Source organism: Lygodium microphyllum, chromosome 7, assembly GCF_053477565.2.
Source record: "Lygodium microphyllum isolate KBCC chromosome 7, Lygodium_microphyllum_v1.1.10, whole genome shotgun sequence".
NCBI classification, from domain to species: Eukaryota; Viridiplantae; Streptophyta; class Polypodiopsida; order Schizaeales; family Lygodiaceae; genus Lygodium; species Lygodium microphyllum.
The window spans coordinates 97,417,005-97,436,613 of NC_141141.1; the positions used below are offsets into that span (position 1 = coordinate 97,417,005).

The 19,609-nt window shown below is 40.2% G+C and overlaps 1 protein-coding gene across 3 annotated transcripts; it reads right to left on the reverse strand.

Annotated features, from left to right (window-relative positions):
- Positions 1–9,196: 9,196 nt before the first annotated feature.
- LOC148033736 (uncharacterized) lies at positions 9,197–17,670 on the reverse strand. Of its 3 annotated transcripts, none has more exons than XM_087681720.1 (12): positions 17,345–17,662; positions 16,170–16,325; positions 15,757–15,878; positions 15,622–15,676; positions 15,306–15,380; positions 15,098–15,191; positions 14,944–15,007; positions 14,514–14,575; positions 14,293–14,359; positions 14,141–14,188; positions 9,915–10,032; positions 9,197–9,692 (listed from the first exon to the last, which is right to left on the reverse strand). In XM_087681720.1, the coding sequence occupies exons 1-12, from the start codon at positions 17,633–17,635 to the stop codon at positions 9,585–9,587; spliced, it is 1,260 nt and encodes a 419-aa protein (XP_087537846.1). In that variant the 5' UTR covers positions 17,636–17,662; the 3' UTR covers positions 9,197–9,584. The 3 variants fall into 3 exon arrangements, 2 of the variants coding, with proteins under 2 accessions (XP_087537846.1, XP_087537847.1); XR_015691362.1 differs by lacking the exon at positions 9,197–9,692 and adding an exon at positions 12,940–14,044 and having other exon boundaries at positions 17,345–17,670; XM_087681721.1 differs by lacking the exon at positions 9,915–10,032 and having other exon boundaries at positions 17,345–17,670.
- Between the last annotated feature and the right edge of the window lie 1,939 nt (positions 17,671–19,609).

Here is a 19,609-nt window from a genome sequence, read left to right on the forward strand (position 1 = left end):
AAACATTTTATCAAGTTTCTCCCAGGCGGTTTTAGCATTTCTAATGCTAGATATATGATGTAGCACATCATCACTTAATCCCCAAGCAATGATGCCTAGTGTCTTATTATTCATCTTCTTCCATTCTTTGGATTTGAACTAGTCTTCTTCAACGAACCCGTCTTCATCATCTTCCTTCTTGTTATCTGCATCATCTTCAAACAAGTCCCATAAGTCCTTTCGCATCAGGTGGTACATGGTCTTTTCCTTCCAGGCATGGAAGCCTTCTCCATTGAACTTTGCTATTCGCTCAAGTTCTGCCATGTTAAGCAGCTCCAATTAACTGAGAAAAGACCAGCAAGGGGGATTTGTGAAGTGTCACAAGGAGGTTAGTGTCAACTGACACTAATTGAGTATCAATAGATACTATTCTTGAGCTTAGTATTAAATGTCAGTGCTTGATCTTCTTCTTGCTTGTTGATTTGAAGTGTTAATCTTGCTGGGAACTGAGTTCAAACTCAGATAAGAGTGGCAGTGTGTGCCCTAAGTTGAAGGGAATGAGAAATTGAAGAAAAAATGAGCTTGCACCTTGATGGCTATGGCTTCCTGGATTAGGGTTTTGACCCAGGCCTGGTTTTTTCCAGATATCTAGAGCTAGAGTTGATCATTTTGAAAAAAAAAATTATGGAAATGTAGCTTACTCCATGCTCTACAAGAGCCCCATGATAATCGTCAAGATCGGGTACAGTAGTATGCGCGCAGATCAGCGAAACGTAACCAGGCGCAGTTATGGCAGCGACGTCGAATTTCAGCAATGCCAGGCTTGTAGGTATCCAATGTCAGGCTTAGATGTGATAGGCAAAAGCTCCTTGAGTAGAAGAACAATCCTCATGAAGAAAGCACACTGAAATATTGCCTGATTTGAGAGATATGAGAGCTCAAAGTGAGGTATGTCCTGCAGGCCACAAACTGGGGCTATGGCAGCAATTGACAATAGTGACAATGTTGAGGTCCAGATTGCCAAATCTCATGGATTGATGTGATACAGGGAAGCTTTGTGAGGTGAAGAACAACTTTCCAGAAGGAAGCTCAGAGAGATTTGGTATGTAGAGTGAGATACAAGAGCTTCAAGATGACAGGGTGCTGCTGGCTATGGCTGCCACAAGGTCCAACTGAGATTTGAAGTTGAAACTGAAGATATTAGCTGAATGTGGGCTGGTTAGAGATCACCAAAGATGAAGGGAGACTAGAGATTTAGAGTATGAGTTGTGCCATGCCTAACTGGGCTTTGATACCATGTTAAATGATGTGGATCTAAGACATGACACAAGCTATGGTGGATCAAAGATGTAAACCAAGTTCATAATGACATGGACAAGTAGAGACAAACTATTACACAAGTGAATTAGGTTCCAAGATAGATTAGCTTGGACTCATAAATACAATCTTGTGTAGAATCGACAATGACAAACACTTAATTGAAAGTACAAAGCATCATGATATTGTGTTCATTTCATAGTCAAGTACAATGCTTTATAGGCTTTGAGTTGTTCCGCTCTCCTCACTGTGCATATGGGATTCAGGATAGCTCCTCTTGGAGCATACATCATTTGTCTATTTCTCAATACTTAGTGTCTATGGGATGAGGCTGTGGCTACTTTAGTTCACATTCTTAATCATTCCCCTACTTCTGTTGTTGTTGGTGTGACACCTTTTGAGGCATACTTTGGATCCAAGCCCGATATTTCTTATTTTCGGGTGTTTGGGTGTGATGCTTATGTTAACATCCCGAAGACACAACATGATAAATTTGAATCAGCCTCCAGAAAATAGGTGTTTGTGGGCTATATCTTGCAATCTCAAGGCTACTGATTGTATGATCCTGTTAAGTGGGATGTCTACACGAGCCGTGATGTTCGGTTCGTGGAGGTTCCAACCCTAGAGGGGGGTGAGGATCACCATGTACTTGGAGATCCGTGGGCCCTAGAGACAATTGTTCCTCTCAAGCTTGTGTCTCTTAAGGATTCTTCTTCAGATGAGGAGCCTACTACCTAGCCACTGGATTTACTGCCTGGTCCTCCGTTGACAGCGTACCTTCCAAAAATTTCAGGAGATGGAGAGCGCAGAGGTGAGATTCGGCCTCCTCCTTGTTGGGCCTGTGGCACGCTCCGAGATTTAGGAAACAAGAGGGTCCCTGAGGAGTGGCAACCGTAGATGGTGGACCGCAGAGGTCACGGCTGCACCAGGCACATACTATGGAGCTTGTTTGCTCTATGACTATGGTTTGATGTCTCATGTTATGCAAGATAGAGAGCCTACATCACTAAAGGAGGCTTTACATTCTGATCATTGGCGAAAAGCAATGGAAGCCTCGACCTGGACAATGGCACTTGGTACCTTGTGCCTTGTCCCTCTTATAAAAGGGTGATTGGTGTCAAATAGGTCTTCAAGACCAAGTACCATAGTGAAGGCTCTTTAGACAAGCACAAGGCTCGCCTTGTTGTTAAAGGTTTTGCACAGTGCCCAGGTGTTGACTTCCATGATACTTTTGCTCCCACTACTCACATGGCAACTATTTGTGCTATTCTTGCCTTGGTTGATCATAAGAGATGGCTTGTTTTTCAATTGGATGTGAAATCGGCCTTCTTGAATGGTGATTTGAAGGAGGAGATCTATGTAGAGCATCCTCCTGGTTTTGGTTCCTCAGATGGGAAGGTTTACATGTTGAAGAACGCATTGTATGGCCTAAAGCAGGCTCTGTGTGCTTGGAACGAGAAGATTGATTCGTTTCTCCAAGCCAAGTTGGAACATCAGCACTCTAGGGTCAAGCTGTAGCTTTATGTGCACACTTTCGAGGGTGTTCGTGTGTTGTTTGTTTTGTATGTTGATAACTTGATTGTTATAGGTGAGCATGCCCAAAAGGTCAACGAGACGAAGGCAACCCTACATTAGAAGTTTGAGATGACAAATTTAGGACTTCTCCATTTCTTTTTGGGCCACGAGATTTATCAGTCTCAAGGGGGATGTTCATCTCTCAGCAAAGATATGTATAGGAGCTCTTGGTGACTTTTGAGATGGAGGATTGTCGGTCCATTTCTACTCCTATGGATCCGAACTTGAAGGTCACTTCACATACAGATTTGGAGAATGCTACCCGCTACCATCAGCTGATTGGATCATTGATTTGGCTCCTCAACACACGGGTTGATCTATGTTTTGTTGTAGGTCTTTTGGTTGGGTTCATGAGTGCACCTCAACAGGTGCATTGGCAGGCTGCTCAGAGGATACTTCGAGTTCTGAGGGGGATCTTTGACCTCGGGATTTCCTATCCAATAGGTACAAGTGCTTCTGATATTGTTCTTATATGTTAGAGTGATTCATATTGGGCTGGCGATGTGGATCAAAGGCGGTCTACTACATGTTATTGTTTTACCTTGGGTGTTAGTGATATCTCTTGGAGTAGCAAGAAGCAGCCCCCCACGATAGCCCTATCTTCGACTGAGGCAGAGTATCTGCATCTTCTACCATGTGTGAGACTATGTGGCTTCAGCGGTTGTTGGAGGAGCTTGGCTACCCCCAGACTCATCCTATTATTTTGTAGTGCGACAATGAGAGTTGCATTGCCTTGGCACGAAATCCCATATTCCATGTCCGAATGAAGCACATAGAGATCCAGTATCACTTCATTGGGGAGAAGCTTCTGGATGCGACCATTGATGTGGAATACTGTAAGACTAAAGACAATCTTCCAAATTTGTTTATGAAGGCACTTCCCCCAGGCTTTTCTTCATCGACATTCCAAATCCCTCCGTCTACTGCATTGTCTAGGATCTGAGAGGGTGTGTTGAGAGTCATTTCTTGTGCCACATCAGCAATGCCATGTGGTAGCAGTCAAACTATCTACCGACTGCATTTAATGTAGTCAACCTATTTATTTCAAGTATTTTTTAGGCATTATTTTCAACCTTTAAAAGGCTGAGTTTCTAGTAGTCTTGGCACATTGTTTCTAATAGATTTTAGCTTGCTGATGACGGAGATTGCTCTCGAGGCTGACGAAGATCGAGAACTTAGAGGTGGAGACATATGCTAATATTTTCCCTACGCCCATGTATAATTCTGCATCCTTATACAGCAGTCTTCACTACAGATTTTCTATGTTTCACTATTTTTTCTCTCTCTCTCTCTTCTCTCTCTATTTACTCTTTGTCATGGTCATTCGCTTCCGCGTTGCTTCAATCTGACAAAGAGATGTAAGTTAAAGAAAACTTGATCTTATGATGGCCTCACCAAATAATAAGATGATCTATGTCCTAGTTATGGCTAGTATGAGCTTATCAAAGCCAAGATTGGGTCCAAAAGGACATGATAATCCTCTCATGTAATTCATCTTAGCTACTTACCACCAAGAACCTCCTTAGGCCAAGTGGCTATGTGGATTTTACCTACACACCTTCACATTGTGAGTGGAAGTCTCATATATGCTAAACCATTGCTAGTTCAAAGCACAACATGTTGCCAAATGTCCAAATTTGTTGCATTTGGAAGTCTTATAGGTACTATACTGTCGATGTTTCAGGGCACAATTTGTTTCAAAATATCCACAGTTGTTGACTTGGAGCATTAGAGGGCTTTAGTAGAGGATTTTTTAGTTTCCTTATAGGATTTTGGCCCTTGTGCTTTTCTTACGACTTTGAACTCTTTGGTTCCTCCTTATTTGGGTAAAGACTAGTGTGATTGGCCACTCATCTTACTCACTAACCCTAACTATATACGTATGCATGTTCTTTATGTGTTAAGTGTAATTAGGCAATAAGATGCTATTCATATAAGAGAGCTATTGAGGCACCACATATGCTCTCTCTCTCTCTCTCTCTCTCTCTCTCTCTCTCTCTCTCTCTCTCTCTCTCTCTCTCTCTCTCTCTCTCTCTCTCTCTCTCTCTCTCTATGCTTCATGCAACTCCATCTATTGTTGGGGTAAAAAGCCAATGTGGCTAGTTGATCATCTCACTCACTACCTCTAACTATACATGTACATACTCATTCTTTATATGTTAAATGATAAGGAAATAAGTGTTGCTCACAAGAGAGCCATTAAAGCATCATATATGCAACATCCTTTATGTATGTATATGTGTGTGCATGCACGCACATATGCATGCACATGCACATGTGCATGTATGTGCATTCTCTACACTCCATGGAGCTCCATCAATAATGGGAGTTTCCAACCATGCCCATTCGCAAAAATCTTCACAATCTTTGTTTTGAATGGGATTCAATGTACACAAAGAGGACGACAAATACTTTTGGGGAAAGATCTAAGGGCTTAGTCTACTTGGTCTTTTTATTTGAGCCTATTTCGAGCTTCATTTTGCACGCATAAGTGTTGTATAGGCTTTTTCATTTTTTTCTATAATTATGTACATACTCTTCAAAACCTATAAATCAAGTCACAAGTTAGAGCATCCATTATACAATCATTGTATATGGATTATCTAGTAAACATAATAGACTACACGCTATTGATATAAGATGTATTAGACGACATATCATTTTACAAAGGTTGTAGATTATAAATTTTATATTTCTACAGTTTACTCTTAGATATTGCAACAATTGTTTATTGGAGCAAAGATTTGATATACGTACGATTGCAATGTGCAACCTACATATACTATTAGCTATGAGATATAGTATATGATATGTACTTGTGAATAAGCAATTTTACAACCATTGTTTTGGTTTAACTATAGTAATATCAATGAAATCAAACTCTAATATATTTTTGAATAGCTAAATGCTATTATATTGTTATGACCATGAGAACTTGCAATAATATAATGTATTGATCTTATGTAGTGATTTTCATAGCTTCTAGATAGTATTATATGTGTTCATCTATATATTCACTCTCTAACAATTCATGTAGGTAGGAAACATGGGTCTCATTTCTTACTTCATACAAACATGCAAGTATATCTGAAGCATCCTTAGCTATATTATATGAATAAACATGTGGGACCATGATATGTTTAATGATAATGGACTCAAATCTTAAACATATGCCCCTTTTCCATCACAATAAATTTGTTTAGGAGTAGGTGTTGGTGCACTAGTTGTAATGGAAGAAAAACTAGAACATGTAGCATCATCAACAAAACCTATTTCTATTATTTCTACTACACTTGCAACTTCCCAAACACCACCAAAATGTTCTTCAATTCCATATACAATGTTCCAAAGCCCCTTGGCAATTAATAGATAATGTATCAAATAAGCCCATAGTGAGTAGTTGGTTCCATACAACTTTTTCCTTAACATCCAACATATGGAATACATCATCATCGCCAAAAATGGCCATTTATTGTACTTGATGCAAACCTTCCCTATATCAAGGAAAATATCCTATGCTATATAACACAATACAAAGGAAATTGTAAAGACTCTTACATGAAAATTTGACTATTGTCGAAATTATTTTCAAAAGGATGAGATAGCTTGTGTAGCAATGGCAATAGTAGTAGTGTTGCCAATGGAGGTTGAAATGAATCCAAATAAAAATCTAACAATGCCAAACCCTTGCAAGCTCACCTAGTATTTGTTGACCTACAAGCTCTCATAAAGCCTCCTCCCAATCTAAGGAAATCAAGCAAAGAGTGTTGATAACTCTACCCAAGAGGTCAAGGATTGCTCAAATGCTAATTGTCATATTTAGGATGGTGGGAATGCATATCCACACCTTGAGTCTTGCTCTTTTAAGCTTCTTCTTTCACAAGCTATGTATGTGCATTCTTGCAACCCTTAATCCAACATTTTATATTTTCAATTGACTACATTCCTACATTTTATTTTTTCAATATTTAAGCCTTATGAAGTATGGTAATTTAAAATTTTGGATGATACCACATGTATGCCTACGATTGCATTTATCCTATCCTCTCATGAATGGAGTTAAAGTAACATAAAATGAGATCAATGAGTCATTAAATATTACTCGATAGAAAGTATGAAGGCTCATATTAACTTATAACATGTATCCCATTCCAAATGCTTTTGAGATATTGATACTCATTCCTATAGCCTTTATACACTCTCATTTCTCTTGTTAAAGCTTTGTAATGGACTCCAAAGCCAACAAGTTTGATGGAATGCTACTATTGCTAATGAATGCAATGTGCTCAAAAAAATGTGATAGTCATCCAAAATCTCAAGGCAATGCAACAACAAAGTCTACTTTGTACCATCCAAAGTATATATCCCCTATAAAAGACAACCTTGAAGCACTCTAACTTTGACTAGAACACCCATGACTACATATGAAGATGCCAAAGACACTCAAATTTAAATCCTTGGGAGAGTGGATTATGGTAAATTTCAACCAACCTCTGGGTTTAGGCTCAATGAAAGGTACAATTCTCCTAAGATCCATAACATACATTCCTTTATCCTAACACCATGTACCTCAATTACATCACTTGGTATTCATTCTTAAGGTCATAAATGCTATTGGATTTGGATAGTATTTTGCAATCTAATCTCCTCCTTGTTTGTGAATGCCATAACCACCGTAGCCATTAATGGTTATTGATCAAGGAAGTTTTGCCTCAAAAGGTCTAAGAGGCAAGGTTGCCCCTTCTATTGTTTGCTCTATTCACAAAGGCTCTCATGAGGAATTTGGAAGTCAAATCCAAGGTAACTCTGTAAGAATTGTAAGGCTCCTTGACAACTCTTGCTTCATGGCAGAGATATTTGTGGATGACAATTTCAATGTATTGATAGGCAACTAGCAATCTATTAGAGCTTTTCTTGATGTTTACGATGCCTTAGCCAAGGTCTATAGCTCTCTTGTTAGTGCACAAGCTCAAATAGTTTGTCTAGTGAGAAGAGCTTATTAGCACATGGAATATATTTAGGTATGTAGGCTACCCTTGTGGGGTTGGAGCAAGAACGAATGTAGGACTCGATTGCTTAGAGGACTTCTTTAGCAAAGTTAAATAGAAATAAAAAACGTGAGACTCCTTGACGACCGGCTTGTTGGCTGGGAAATTGACCGGTGCCACAACCTTTTCGGGTCTATTTATCGTTGGTCTTCCCATTTGCTAATGCCAACTGGCGAAGGATGGAGAAGTTTCTTGGGGAAGTTTGTCCGGAAGTCGGGAACAAGCATTCGATTTCTTAGGAGAAGGGGGTCTAGGGCTCCAACCTTTGTGTTTATATTGGCTGACAAATTTGGCGGGCAACAGCCGTGGGATATAATCCTTCTAGAGAAAGCAAAGTTTAATCCCGCTAGTTTCAAGGATTTCGGCTGGTCTGACAAGCTGTTTAATACTGAGAAGATAAAGATAAAGATCAAGGGGCCCAGTTGGCATTGCAGACATTAAGGGAAATTTGGAAGGCCACCCTCACTGATCTGCAATGGAAAGGACGAATAGGAACGCCGGGAAACCCTCCACTGCTGTAATATCTTCCTTCCGATTGTACCTTTTCCTATGATGGGTGGTGGCTAAGAAGCTGCCAAAGTACAGGCTGCAGAAATTCACAGCTCTCCCTCTTGCTGTTGCAAGGTCTTTTGAAAATAAGGAAGAGGAGGAGGATGTTCACCACTTATTCTGGGAATGCCCAAGGGTCCATCCTGCATGGAGCAAGATGTCAAAAGACGATGGAGGGGGGTGGTCTCCATTCAAAAATTAGTATGCCCCAAATGCTCTTGGGCGACAAAGAGTCTTTGAATCAGGACCGGAGTCCAGAGGAATTGCGATAAAGAACAATGGGAATGTCATGAGTGAACTCTTAGCATTTTGGGAAACCTTAGTTTTCTCTCTCTCTCTCTCCCCCCACCCCCCCCCCCCCCCGGAAAAGAAAGGCTTCCGTCAAATCTAAACAAAGTGCTACCTCATTTTTCCTCATGACCTCAATTCCTTGGATTGACCTGTGGCACTGAACAGTTGGTGTTAGGGTCTCCAAAGAGCAAACATCGTATTCCTCAACAACAACAAGACATGTGTTAGCAAAGCAGATAGTCATCCTGCCCCATATCCTTTCTCAAGGAAGAACAACATCGATTCATCCTCCAGTATAATGCTCCTTTTATTATTAGTTATAAACGGAAGAGCAAAAAGCCTTAATTCTTGAACAAAAGAAAACCTGAGAAACTCTGGAGGTAAAGAGAATAAAAACAAGAAGTGCCTGGAGGTGGAGAGACTCAGAAGGGAGAGGGAAAGTGAATGAATTAAAAGAAGTTGGATATTGGAGGATTACAGAAGAGTAAGAACAGGGCAGTAAAGACATAGACGTGCCTCAGTTGCCTTCAAAGATCTTATTACAAGCAAAACTGTACAACTGCATTTTGAAATGCGGCCCCTAGAAATGTACATACTCCTTCAATATGGAAACCCATCTTGATGACAAAACAAAACTATGGTTATATGATACAACTGGCCTTTCTTTCCTTCAAATTCAAACTTCCAGCAGAGAACACATTTCCTGAGCTATAGATTTCCAGGTACTTTTTTCCACCAGTACATCAACTAACCGTAGATAGAAAGGTATAGCGTAAGGCTTCCTTCTCTACCAGAGGCTTCCACAGAAGATAATGCAAGGCATCCTTATAAATCATTGAAAAGAGCTTGATCTTCAGGTGTCAATGCACAAGGGTGTTCGATTGGAGGCAAGTTTGAAAAATCTTCAAAATTGCACGTGTCACTAGGTGAACCCTGTAAACACGAACATGTGGTGTTAGCAGCTATACATTCTCATAATTCTTTGAGCCCACTCCTCGAAGCATTCTTCTTCTTTACTTGAAAATGAATGAATGCAACACTTGAACTTGTACTTGGATTATAAGGTTGTGCTGTTTGTGTTTGGACAATGGTCTAGGAACATAAACATAAATCAAATATATGGTCTATACACATTGTTGTTAACCCTGAACTTACTAGTGGTTTAGGTTTAATCGGGGCTGCTTCCTTTTTATGGAGCACACTATCCCATTTAACATTTGCAAACCATGGATGTTTCTTGATTTCATTGACACCTCCTTTTAGGCAGCCTATCCTGCTTTGTCATAACCAGGTGCACTGCTGTAAATTCTTTAAAGGTATTGATATGCAGCCATAGTTGTAAATGATTTTTATAAAATATAGTAATATAAACCTCTTCAGTGCAAGTTATGTGCACAAGGATGGAATTTTTGTTTTTAAAAGAATCAAACAATAATGCTCAATGCAGATGTGCATGTGCATATGCCTCTTGAGTGCATGTGCATGTATGTGGTGTGGGGATTGGATTCATGCCTGCTTCACCAGGCTTGGCCCTTACTAATGGGAAAGTCATGGTGGAGGCTTGAATCCTCCTGAGAGAGTTCTAGTGACAAGCTGTGCAATGGAGCTTCTAGCAGGCACCTTGGGGATTATCAAGCATGCATTTCAATCTCATAGTCATCCTATCAAGAAATTTACCATCCCAAAGTTTGTTGGCAAGTGTGATAGAAACCTTGTGTATACTGGTTGCAGGAGGTGGATACTACCCTTGCTTCAGTATGGCAGGCTGAAAAGTTAGAATTCTTCCTGTTGAAAGGAGCCTTACAGATGGAGTGACTCTTTGGTAAGAGTTGTACAAACAAGCACACAATGTGAGCAGTTGGGTTAAAATGAGATCAGACATTCTTTAGCACTTCACACCAATGGACTTCAAATTGCAACAATGCTAGAAGTGGAGTCCTTCAAACAGATGCATGATGAAGATGTGGATACATTCTTCACCAAGAATACTGAAATACCCTTTTTCTCTTTCTATTGATGACATTATGTCAAAGTTCATGGAAAGTCTGGATACTTTTATTTCTGCTAATGTGGTGGCACAAATATCCTCTATGTTGGTGCAGGCGATGATGTTGCCTACCACTTATGACTAAGACAAAGAAGCTCATGAAAAGGCAGAAAGGGTGTGCAAGTTGTATAATGGCAAGAGTTCAATGAAGTTACATGGACCTTGGCATCAGATTCTAACAAAGTTCTAGATCATCAGGTTTGATATCTACAATTGTGGCCTAGATCTGTCTGGATCAGGATCACTGATTGCCATAGTTGGAGGTCAACAATGAGGGCTTCAGTCCAGATGGATCTACTTTCCACATGCACCCACCCACATGTGATGCAGGAACAACAGAGTACATATTACATAGGATCTAAGGTGAGTCTGCATAGCTCTGGTCCGACAAAGATTGCCCTTGATATGGATTTCTTGGATGGTAATCAAGTCACAAAAACTTTGAAGTTTGCTGTGGCATAGATGCATAGTCCGCATCTCTTGCAGGCATGCACAATTTTGATTCCTCTTCAAAGGGGGTGCCTAGCCCTGTGGCAATAACCAAGCAGTTATGGAGGACCAACTGTGTGCCTTGGAGCTTGGAGGTGGGATCTTCAACAACCGTACACATCTGTTCAGAGCAGATGCCAACCAGATACAGAAACAGCTAATTTTGCAATTTCCAGTTCGTGATCTCCAGGCCTCTATGCAGCATCATGGTGATAACGTCTCATGGATGAAGTTCTTACATTTTACAATTGCTTGCACAAGTGTGAGCATAGGGTTTGCATAGTCAGAATGACTGATCAATAATACAATTGATACTGTATGGTGGATACTTTTGGTGGTAATGACAACAATAACCTAGGCATGAGGATACCTCTAGAAAGTCAATGAGGAGAGTTCAGAGGCTAACTTATCTTGTAACCACTGTTACTAGCCACAACCAGAATCATTGTCCCAACAGTAAGGGTCAGCCAATGTCACCGTAACATAGCACATACGGTTTCAGTAATTGAATTCTATGATATCAGCAGGTGTTTTCTGTACTGTGGCTGCTTCATAGCATGAACTTATTGACCACTCCTACATATTATGTTGCATGATGCTTTAAGTGTTTAGGATGGGAACACCAAGGGGTTCATCTATCAGAAAAGTGTGGAGCAATAAAAGCAAAGAGATGGTGCTGATGAACGCAAAGAACAGCAAGAACACAAAAGAACTCAAAGAATAGACTCGGGAATCCATATACCAAGGCTCAAGAGTAGTACAAGGGTACAGGCTGAGGACAGCCAAGAGAGTGCTGTAATCTCCCTCTCTCCAATGTAAGCCGTGTACTTGTCATTGATGAATGAATCAGAGGAGGGAAGCAGCCCTTAAACAGGCAACAATAATGACCAGTTGGACAGCATTTAAAGTGGCCAAATATACCGGTCAGCCACATTTAATTCGCTTAACTCTGAGATGAAATGCACTTTGATAGGAGGTGCAAGCACCCTGCATATGCACTCTAGCACCTAGGATATGTACTTTACTGACACCATCTCTCAGTTCATGGGTGAACGTTACAAAAAAATATACAATGATTAAGGACTCATCATAGTACATACACCAACAACAATCAAATAGGACCTTGGATATCCAAGCAGTGGGTGATCAAGCCACCACCAAGGTACCTTGGAAAGACACTCACATTGATGTTGATCATATCAAGCCTTGACCATTGTGAATAGAAATAGTCGAATCTCGATGACTATCACTAATGCGTTGCACAAGCACATCATTACTTGGGTTCCCCCCCTTTAAATAGATTGCTAAAGTGACCGCTAATGTGAGAACAAACTAGGAGCAAGGACCGCTCCCTATCAAACATCCCATCATGAACTTGAAAGGCAAACCAGCTCTAGGATGATTTCAATCTACCAAACTTAGTCAATGTTGTCAAAGCCACACTCTGGGCCCACCACACCTACACATGGATGAGGCTTAGATGCCCCACCACCCTCTCACACTCCTCTCTAGCACTAGAGAGAGGTGAGGATTGACAGTACCACTAGAGCTAAAAAGCTAAAGAGGCCAATGCAACCCTTGTTGACTAGCCAGAATCCAAGTTTGAGTTTGATGAGAAGGATGACTCATCAGAGGAGTCCTGACCCTTTTTTTCTTCTTCTCCTTCTCCTTCTCCTTCCATAATGCCAATGGTTTCATGCAATTCTTTCAAAGGTGCCCCTTCTTACTACAATGATAGAACTGACTTTTCTTCTGCTGCTGCCTGTCATCCCCATCTGAAGCAACAAAAGCATCATGTTTACTGCAAGATTGAGATGGTAACCTCCCCTGTAACAGCAAAGAAACTTTATGCTCAAGTAGCATAGAGGTCATATGATCAAATCACATAGGTGCCACACCACCAAACTCTAGAGATAGCTTGTAGAGAATAGTCCCCACAAGATGGGCTTTGGGAAGCGTGAAGTGTGAGTTGCAGAGCTGATTCTATATCTGTTCACCCCAAGAAGAATGATTGAATCATATTAGTCACCTTGAACAAGGTAGTTTGTGACTGTCCATAGAGGGTCATAACTCACATGGTCGACAAAGCCTCATACATAAGCTGAAGCTTCTGCCACACCTCTAGAGATATCTTGCCGAAGGTAACTGGGAGTAAGACTTCCTTTGAGATGCACCAAAGAAGGGCTGAATATGCCTTGGCATCGTCATTGTCCCAATCCAGAATTGCTTCTTAGTAGTTGTCTTTGTCCCAATGATCTGGAATAGAAGAGAGCTTCCGAGGATGCAAGGCGGATCCTAAAACAATGTATCAAAGTTGCTTCTACACAAATCAAGCTTTCATAACAGCACTCAAGGTGAAATAGTCAGATCCCTTAACCTTACCATCAGTGTTGCAACATGAAGGAGCCATTTACATGACATTCTGAGAGGATAAAGTAAGATAAGTGGCATGAGAAAGGAGGAGGGAAGCAGGCTATAAATACACAAGAATAATGCAACAATGACCACCAGTCAGCCAGCATTTACTGTTGCCCAAAATACCAGTTGGCCACATTTAATGCACTTGACTCAAAGTGAGATGCACTCTGACAGGAGGTCCTGGCACCCAGGATATGTACTCGGGGCTAACATCATCTTCCTAATATTAGCCATCTGGCTTCTTTAGCTCTTCTTTTTTAGCTTCACAAATGGCTTTTGCACTGACCAGACAGCTGATTGTTTGTCTGATTTTTAGAATAATAACTTTTACCTAAAGAGAAAGAGAGGCACAGAGAGAAGTAAAACTAGTCACCCACACAGAAATCATCCAAAAGAATAAGTTTAATCATGGAAACGGAAAACAGACCTCTTCGAAAGATCAGCTACCAAAAGCTTACGCACAAGGTCTCTAGCACTGTAACAAAAAATGCAGAAATTACAAATTTTTGTCTAGCTTGGTCACAAAACAAAGGCATACGAAATAAGCTCACATGTTTTAATGCTTAAATGTAGCTTTACCTTTTTGAAAAATGCCTCGGAAAGAGCAGTTTACCATCCAATATATTTTGGTAAGTCCCACTAGCATCTATGAAGAAGTAACCATGAAGAAACGACTGTCAATGAGCTGATTGCATGCTATGAGATTGCAAGGTAAAATGATTGTTATGAAACACACTGTCGTGATCTTAGTTATTGTTATGAAACACACTGTCGTGATCTTAGTAGAGCAGCTAGCATACTTCCATCGAAGAAGGGGGCAACACCAGCCAGCATCTCATAAATCAGCACACCAAGTGTCCACCTGCTTCCATTAGCATTGTAATACCATTTTGTAAGAGCACTGATAATTTGAATTAGTATTGGATAGGATGTGGACACTTCAACACAGATCACTCCCCCTCTCGACCCAAAAAAATAAGCAAACACATGAACCCCTCGCCCTTAAATCTAAACAAAACCACACTATACATTGAAAAATAATAACACCTCAAATTATTGAAGCTGATTACCCCAATCTTAGAAATACTACCACCCTCTTAAACTCCAAATGTGCCCACTTGAATGTTGTCTACCAAACAAGTGTAGAGGATTGAGGATGTCAAGTGTGAGTGGGGCATCTCAGGCTGTAATGAGAAACAAAAGAGCAAATCATCTTTATCAGATGCTCACCAGTCTACAGGTTTGCCATGTCCTTTGGCCAGTATAATCTCTGGTGCCAGGTAATCCGGTGTTCCTGTAGACACATGGCAAGGTACTTAGACTCCTGTGAGTATATGAAACAGGCTAGCTATAAGGTCTAGAGCATTTGAAGATATCTGCATACCACAAAGAGTGAAAGTTCGATGCTCTATTTTTTTCGCAAACCCAAAGTCAGCTATCTTGATGTTCCCTTTCTCGTCTAGCAAAAGATTCTCTGGCTGTAGGCTTATAATCAAGCAGATAAGGTCTTACTAATTAGGTAACTGCACTTTCCAACGCATCTGTTTACTGCTGTAGAGAGAGATTTCTGAGAGAGAAAATTCTTCATGTACCTTCAGGTCTCGATAGATAATGTCCATGCTATGAAGATATTCAAAGGAGAGGAGAACTTGTGCTGCATAAAAACGCTGAAAGTTCCAATTGTAAGTTGGCTGTTGGCAATTTTTTAATGAACCTATAAACTTTTGTCTGTCTTTTGATCAAAGTTCTGCACTAAAATTTATGGGTACAGACAAGAGTGCTTAACAGAGCTTCAAATTCATGAACTTTTTTACATCCCCTACACAGTGACCATATTGTTCCAAACATTTTATCCACTCTGCAACAAATAATGTTGCTGATAAGCAAGTATGGATGAAATTTACTGACAGCAGTGTTTTCATCAAGCTTTTCTCTACTTCTGAGATGACCAAAGAAATCTCCACTGTAAGAAGAAACAATATAAGAACAATTTAGGTCAAATGTTTGTTAACCAATTTAAAAACAGAATTTCATTCAACTTACCCACCAACATATTCCATTATCAGATGCACACACTCGTCATCTTGGCAATAGCCCAATAAATTCACAATAAAAGGGAAATCAACCTTTTGCAATATATCTTTCTCAGCTTTAACATGAGCTACCTGCAAACAGAGACTTCAGAAAAAATGAAATTAAAAAGGATATAGTAGAACCATAACAAGTATCTCACTTTTGATAACTCCATACTTTCAAACTTGAAATTTCTCGCCAAAGACAGAACACATGGTAGTGCAACAAATGTATTTTAAAAGGAAATTAACCTAAAACCAAACTACTGAGTTCCTAAGAGAGAACTATTTTACCTTCAAGTTGCATAGAATGCCCGTTGACAATATATTTGAATACTTTCATGTATGAAAATCCAAAATTCTTCATTAAAGGCAGATGCTTACTTGTTTTGCCTTCACAATTGAAGCCTTTGACATAGATTTGATTGCACAAACATGGTCAGTTTGGATATGCCTTGCTATGAAAACCTGCCCAAAGTTGCCAGCTCCAAGACATTGCCCGATCTCAAAATCTTCTAAAGTGCAATTTTCAAACCATACCTGCAGTAGAAACTCTCATGTGAGACAGAACCTTGCTGGTGATTATATTAAGCACAGAGGATGCACTTGCATATGCACATCAGGTCAACAAACAAATCATCATGGCTGTGCATGCATGTCCCTTTGCACTTGGAATTTGAGCACACTTAACAATGACCAAGTGTCTCCTTTTGGAAGAATAGGAACAAGACTTGCAGGAAATCAGTAAAGAATAACAGAATTGTTCTTTTCTCCAATAAAGACTTCTGTTTTGTAAACATAACTTGCAACAAGTGTCTTTGCCCTTCAGTCATATTTGACATATAAATTAGAAGTCTAAAGCTCACTTTCTAAAATTCACAACCTAACTGAAAACCAGAAATCTACATATCACAATTTGAAAGTAAAAGCCGGAAATTTGCATGTCACAATTTGAAAGTAGATGCCAGAAATCTACACATCACAATTTGAAAGTGAAAGTCCAAGGATCACAACGAGAGCTAATGATAATTTGAAGTAGGTTTTGAATGAACGCATTGAAACAAGAAAAACTGTTAACACCAGTTGCAAGAGGAAAGAGCGTAAGAACTTGTTCCTTACAACAGAGCTCTATAAAAAGGGGATAAAATGGCCCGTGGTGACATACAGGGCCGAGGCTTCGATATCAAAGGGGCAACAATGGTCAATGGTGCCGTGGTGACATTGTTGTCTTGCTGTAAAATCCTACTCGCACTTCATAGGTGTAACCACGAGAAGGCATGTGTGAGCGCAGTATCTGTATGCGTGTGTAACTACGAGAAGGCACGTGTGACGGCAGAAACAGTGTGTATTATCATGTACACAACCTAGCATGGTAAACTTATTTTCAACGGTATTTCGAAGCTACGTGAATCAGCAATGCAGCGAACTATATAGACGATTTCCAAAGCCATCTCTCTACTGATTGAGATGACAAATAGTGAAAGGTACAAGGGAAGAGATGCATGATGCTTTTCATCGGTATTAGATGAAATGTCAGTGGCGTCCGTGCAGAGGCATACCTTGGAGGGAGGATAAGTAAGCGGGGGAGGGTTGGTAGGCGTGATGGCCCGTTTGGTGAACATTTTGACGAGCATCGCCATGATGATGATGGTGATAAGGAGGAGGAGGATCGGTGCAGCAACGCCGATGTTGGAAGAAGAAACGCGCCGCTCCGACAGGAAAAACACCGAATCGGAACATCTAAAGACAGTCACGGACACGGATAGACACAGAGAGAAATAGAGAGAGAGAAAGAGAGAGCCTAATGGACAACATTTGCCATCGCCTTCCCTCCCACCACACGAGAGCATGAACCGGTGTGCCCCTTCGTAAGAAGTTTTACACAAATTCCCGCTATAATTTGTACATTATGAATTAGTAGCGTTCTTTCATGCGTATCAAATGCTAGGTCTCTTGTGAGAGAAGCAAAGTTGTCGTGTCACACGGTAATTTTGTTATCCTTGCTTCTGTCCTCTCCGTCGATAGCATGACATCTTTCATTACCTACATATTCTCTCTCTCTCTCTCTCTCTCTCTCTCTCTCTCTCTCTCTCACACACATCAAACTCGTAGTTTTTCTACTCACCTCCACAAAAAATACTCGCTTGAAAATATTGTACCCTTGCTCTATATACTCAAGGGTTTATGGTTTCTCACTCATATTATTCATACTACTTATCGTATATTATGGATGTGGTGGGGGACTAAGGAAAGCTCAAATGGGTAGATTTTATGGAGTTTGGTATAACTAATATAGAGATGGAGGATGTATTGTCCTATCTTCCATGCAAGAAAAGCCTTGGATTAGACAGCTTGCCAGATGAACTATTCTGAGCTTATGTTGATGATCAGCTTTAAAGGACCCCGTGGCTTGACTTTCTCATCTCTCCTTCTTCAACTCTCTCTCTCTTTCATCATCATCATCATCGTCTCTCTCTCTCTCTCTCTCTCTCTCTCTCTCTCTCTCTCTCTCTCTCTCTCTCTCTCTCTCTCTCTCTCTCTCTCTCTCTCTCTCTCTCTCTCTCTCTCTCTGTGTGTGTGTTAACCCTATGCAGGTTTAGCAAGATAGGGGTTGTCAAGGGCCTATACAAAAATTAAAAACAAAAATAAAGGTGATCAAGGAAGCAAAAGCAAAGATGGAAAAATCCATAAAATTCAAGGTCTAAGAAGCAAAAGATGTGGAAACTACCAAAAAAGATGAGAAAACTAAAGATAGCAAAGATCCTAGAAACACGCTAAATCGTAAATTAGAGTGGTTAGAATTTTGTAAACATTCAAATTATTTTTTAGTGTTGGGCTCACTCTCATCCAAATTATAATTCGATTTAACATGCACTTAAAGCACATGAGAGAAGCGAGTCAAAAATTTGAATGAGAATGTCTAATGGGTCACCAAGGGCCCTGAGGACGTGCTTGTGTGAAATTCAAAATCACAAGCACTTTCAAAATTTAGGCCTTCAAGACCATTTTTCAAAAGAGGGCCCATATTTAATATGGGAAATATCTTAGTCTAAGTGATTCCATGGTTTCAAAGCTAAAGGCTTGTCTTTTCTTTCTAGCTATTAACTCTCTCTATTCTATCCTATCTATGATTGGAGGTTCAAGTGAGGTGGCACACTCTTGCACAAACTCATGGGATCGAGATTGATGGAGCCTCAAGATTGGGAGTCTCGTGGAATCAGTAGAGCTTTGGAGCTCGTCGGTGAGTCCTAGACTACAATAGTTGGTGAGTTCTCTCTTGCTTTATCTACTATTTAGAATATTTATGCTTACTTTATGAAGTCGTGAACCTCACTTGCAACACCTTGAGTGAGTGTGAATCAGTGAAAGGAGATCCCATAGTGTGAGAGGCTATGAGAAAATCAAACAAGGAGAGTGCATGACCGATATGCATATTTTCTTCTAAGTATAGCAAGTCGTAGATTTTGATCTACATTTTGGTTTCATTTCTTGGATCTGATAGAATCTCTTTGGTTAATTCTCCAACCATAGATCATGGGTAGAATATGCCAACTCAAGTGAGATGGACTTTCTTGCAATGATGAGCTTGATGCAAAAAGTTCATGTCATAGATTAGAAAGACAGGTTGGAAGGGAGCCAATCCAAGTGTGTGTTGATTTTTTCTTTCAATAGTGTGGAATTTTGAATGAGATTGATTAGGTTAGGAACCTAGCCACGATAGAGAACATAGTCTTGGGGTGAATAGGAGTGACATAGTCATGGGGGGAATGGGAGTGTTTGAGAAAATTTGGATGAGCTAGGGATTGTTTGGGCTTTGCCAAATT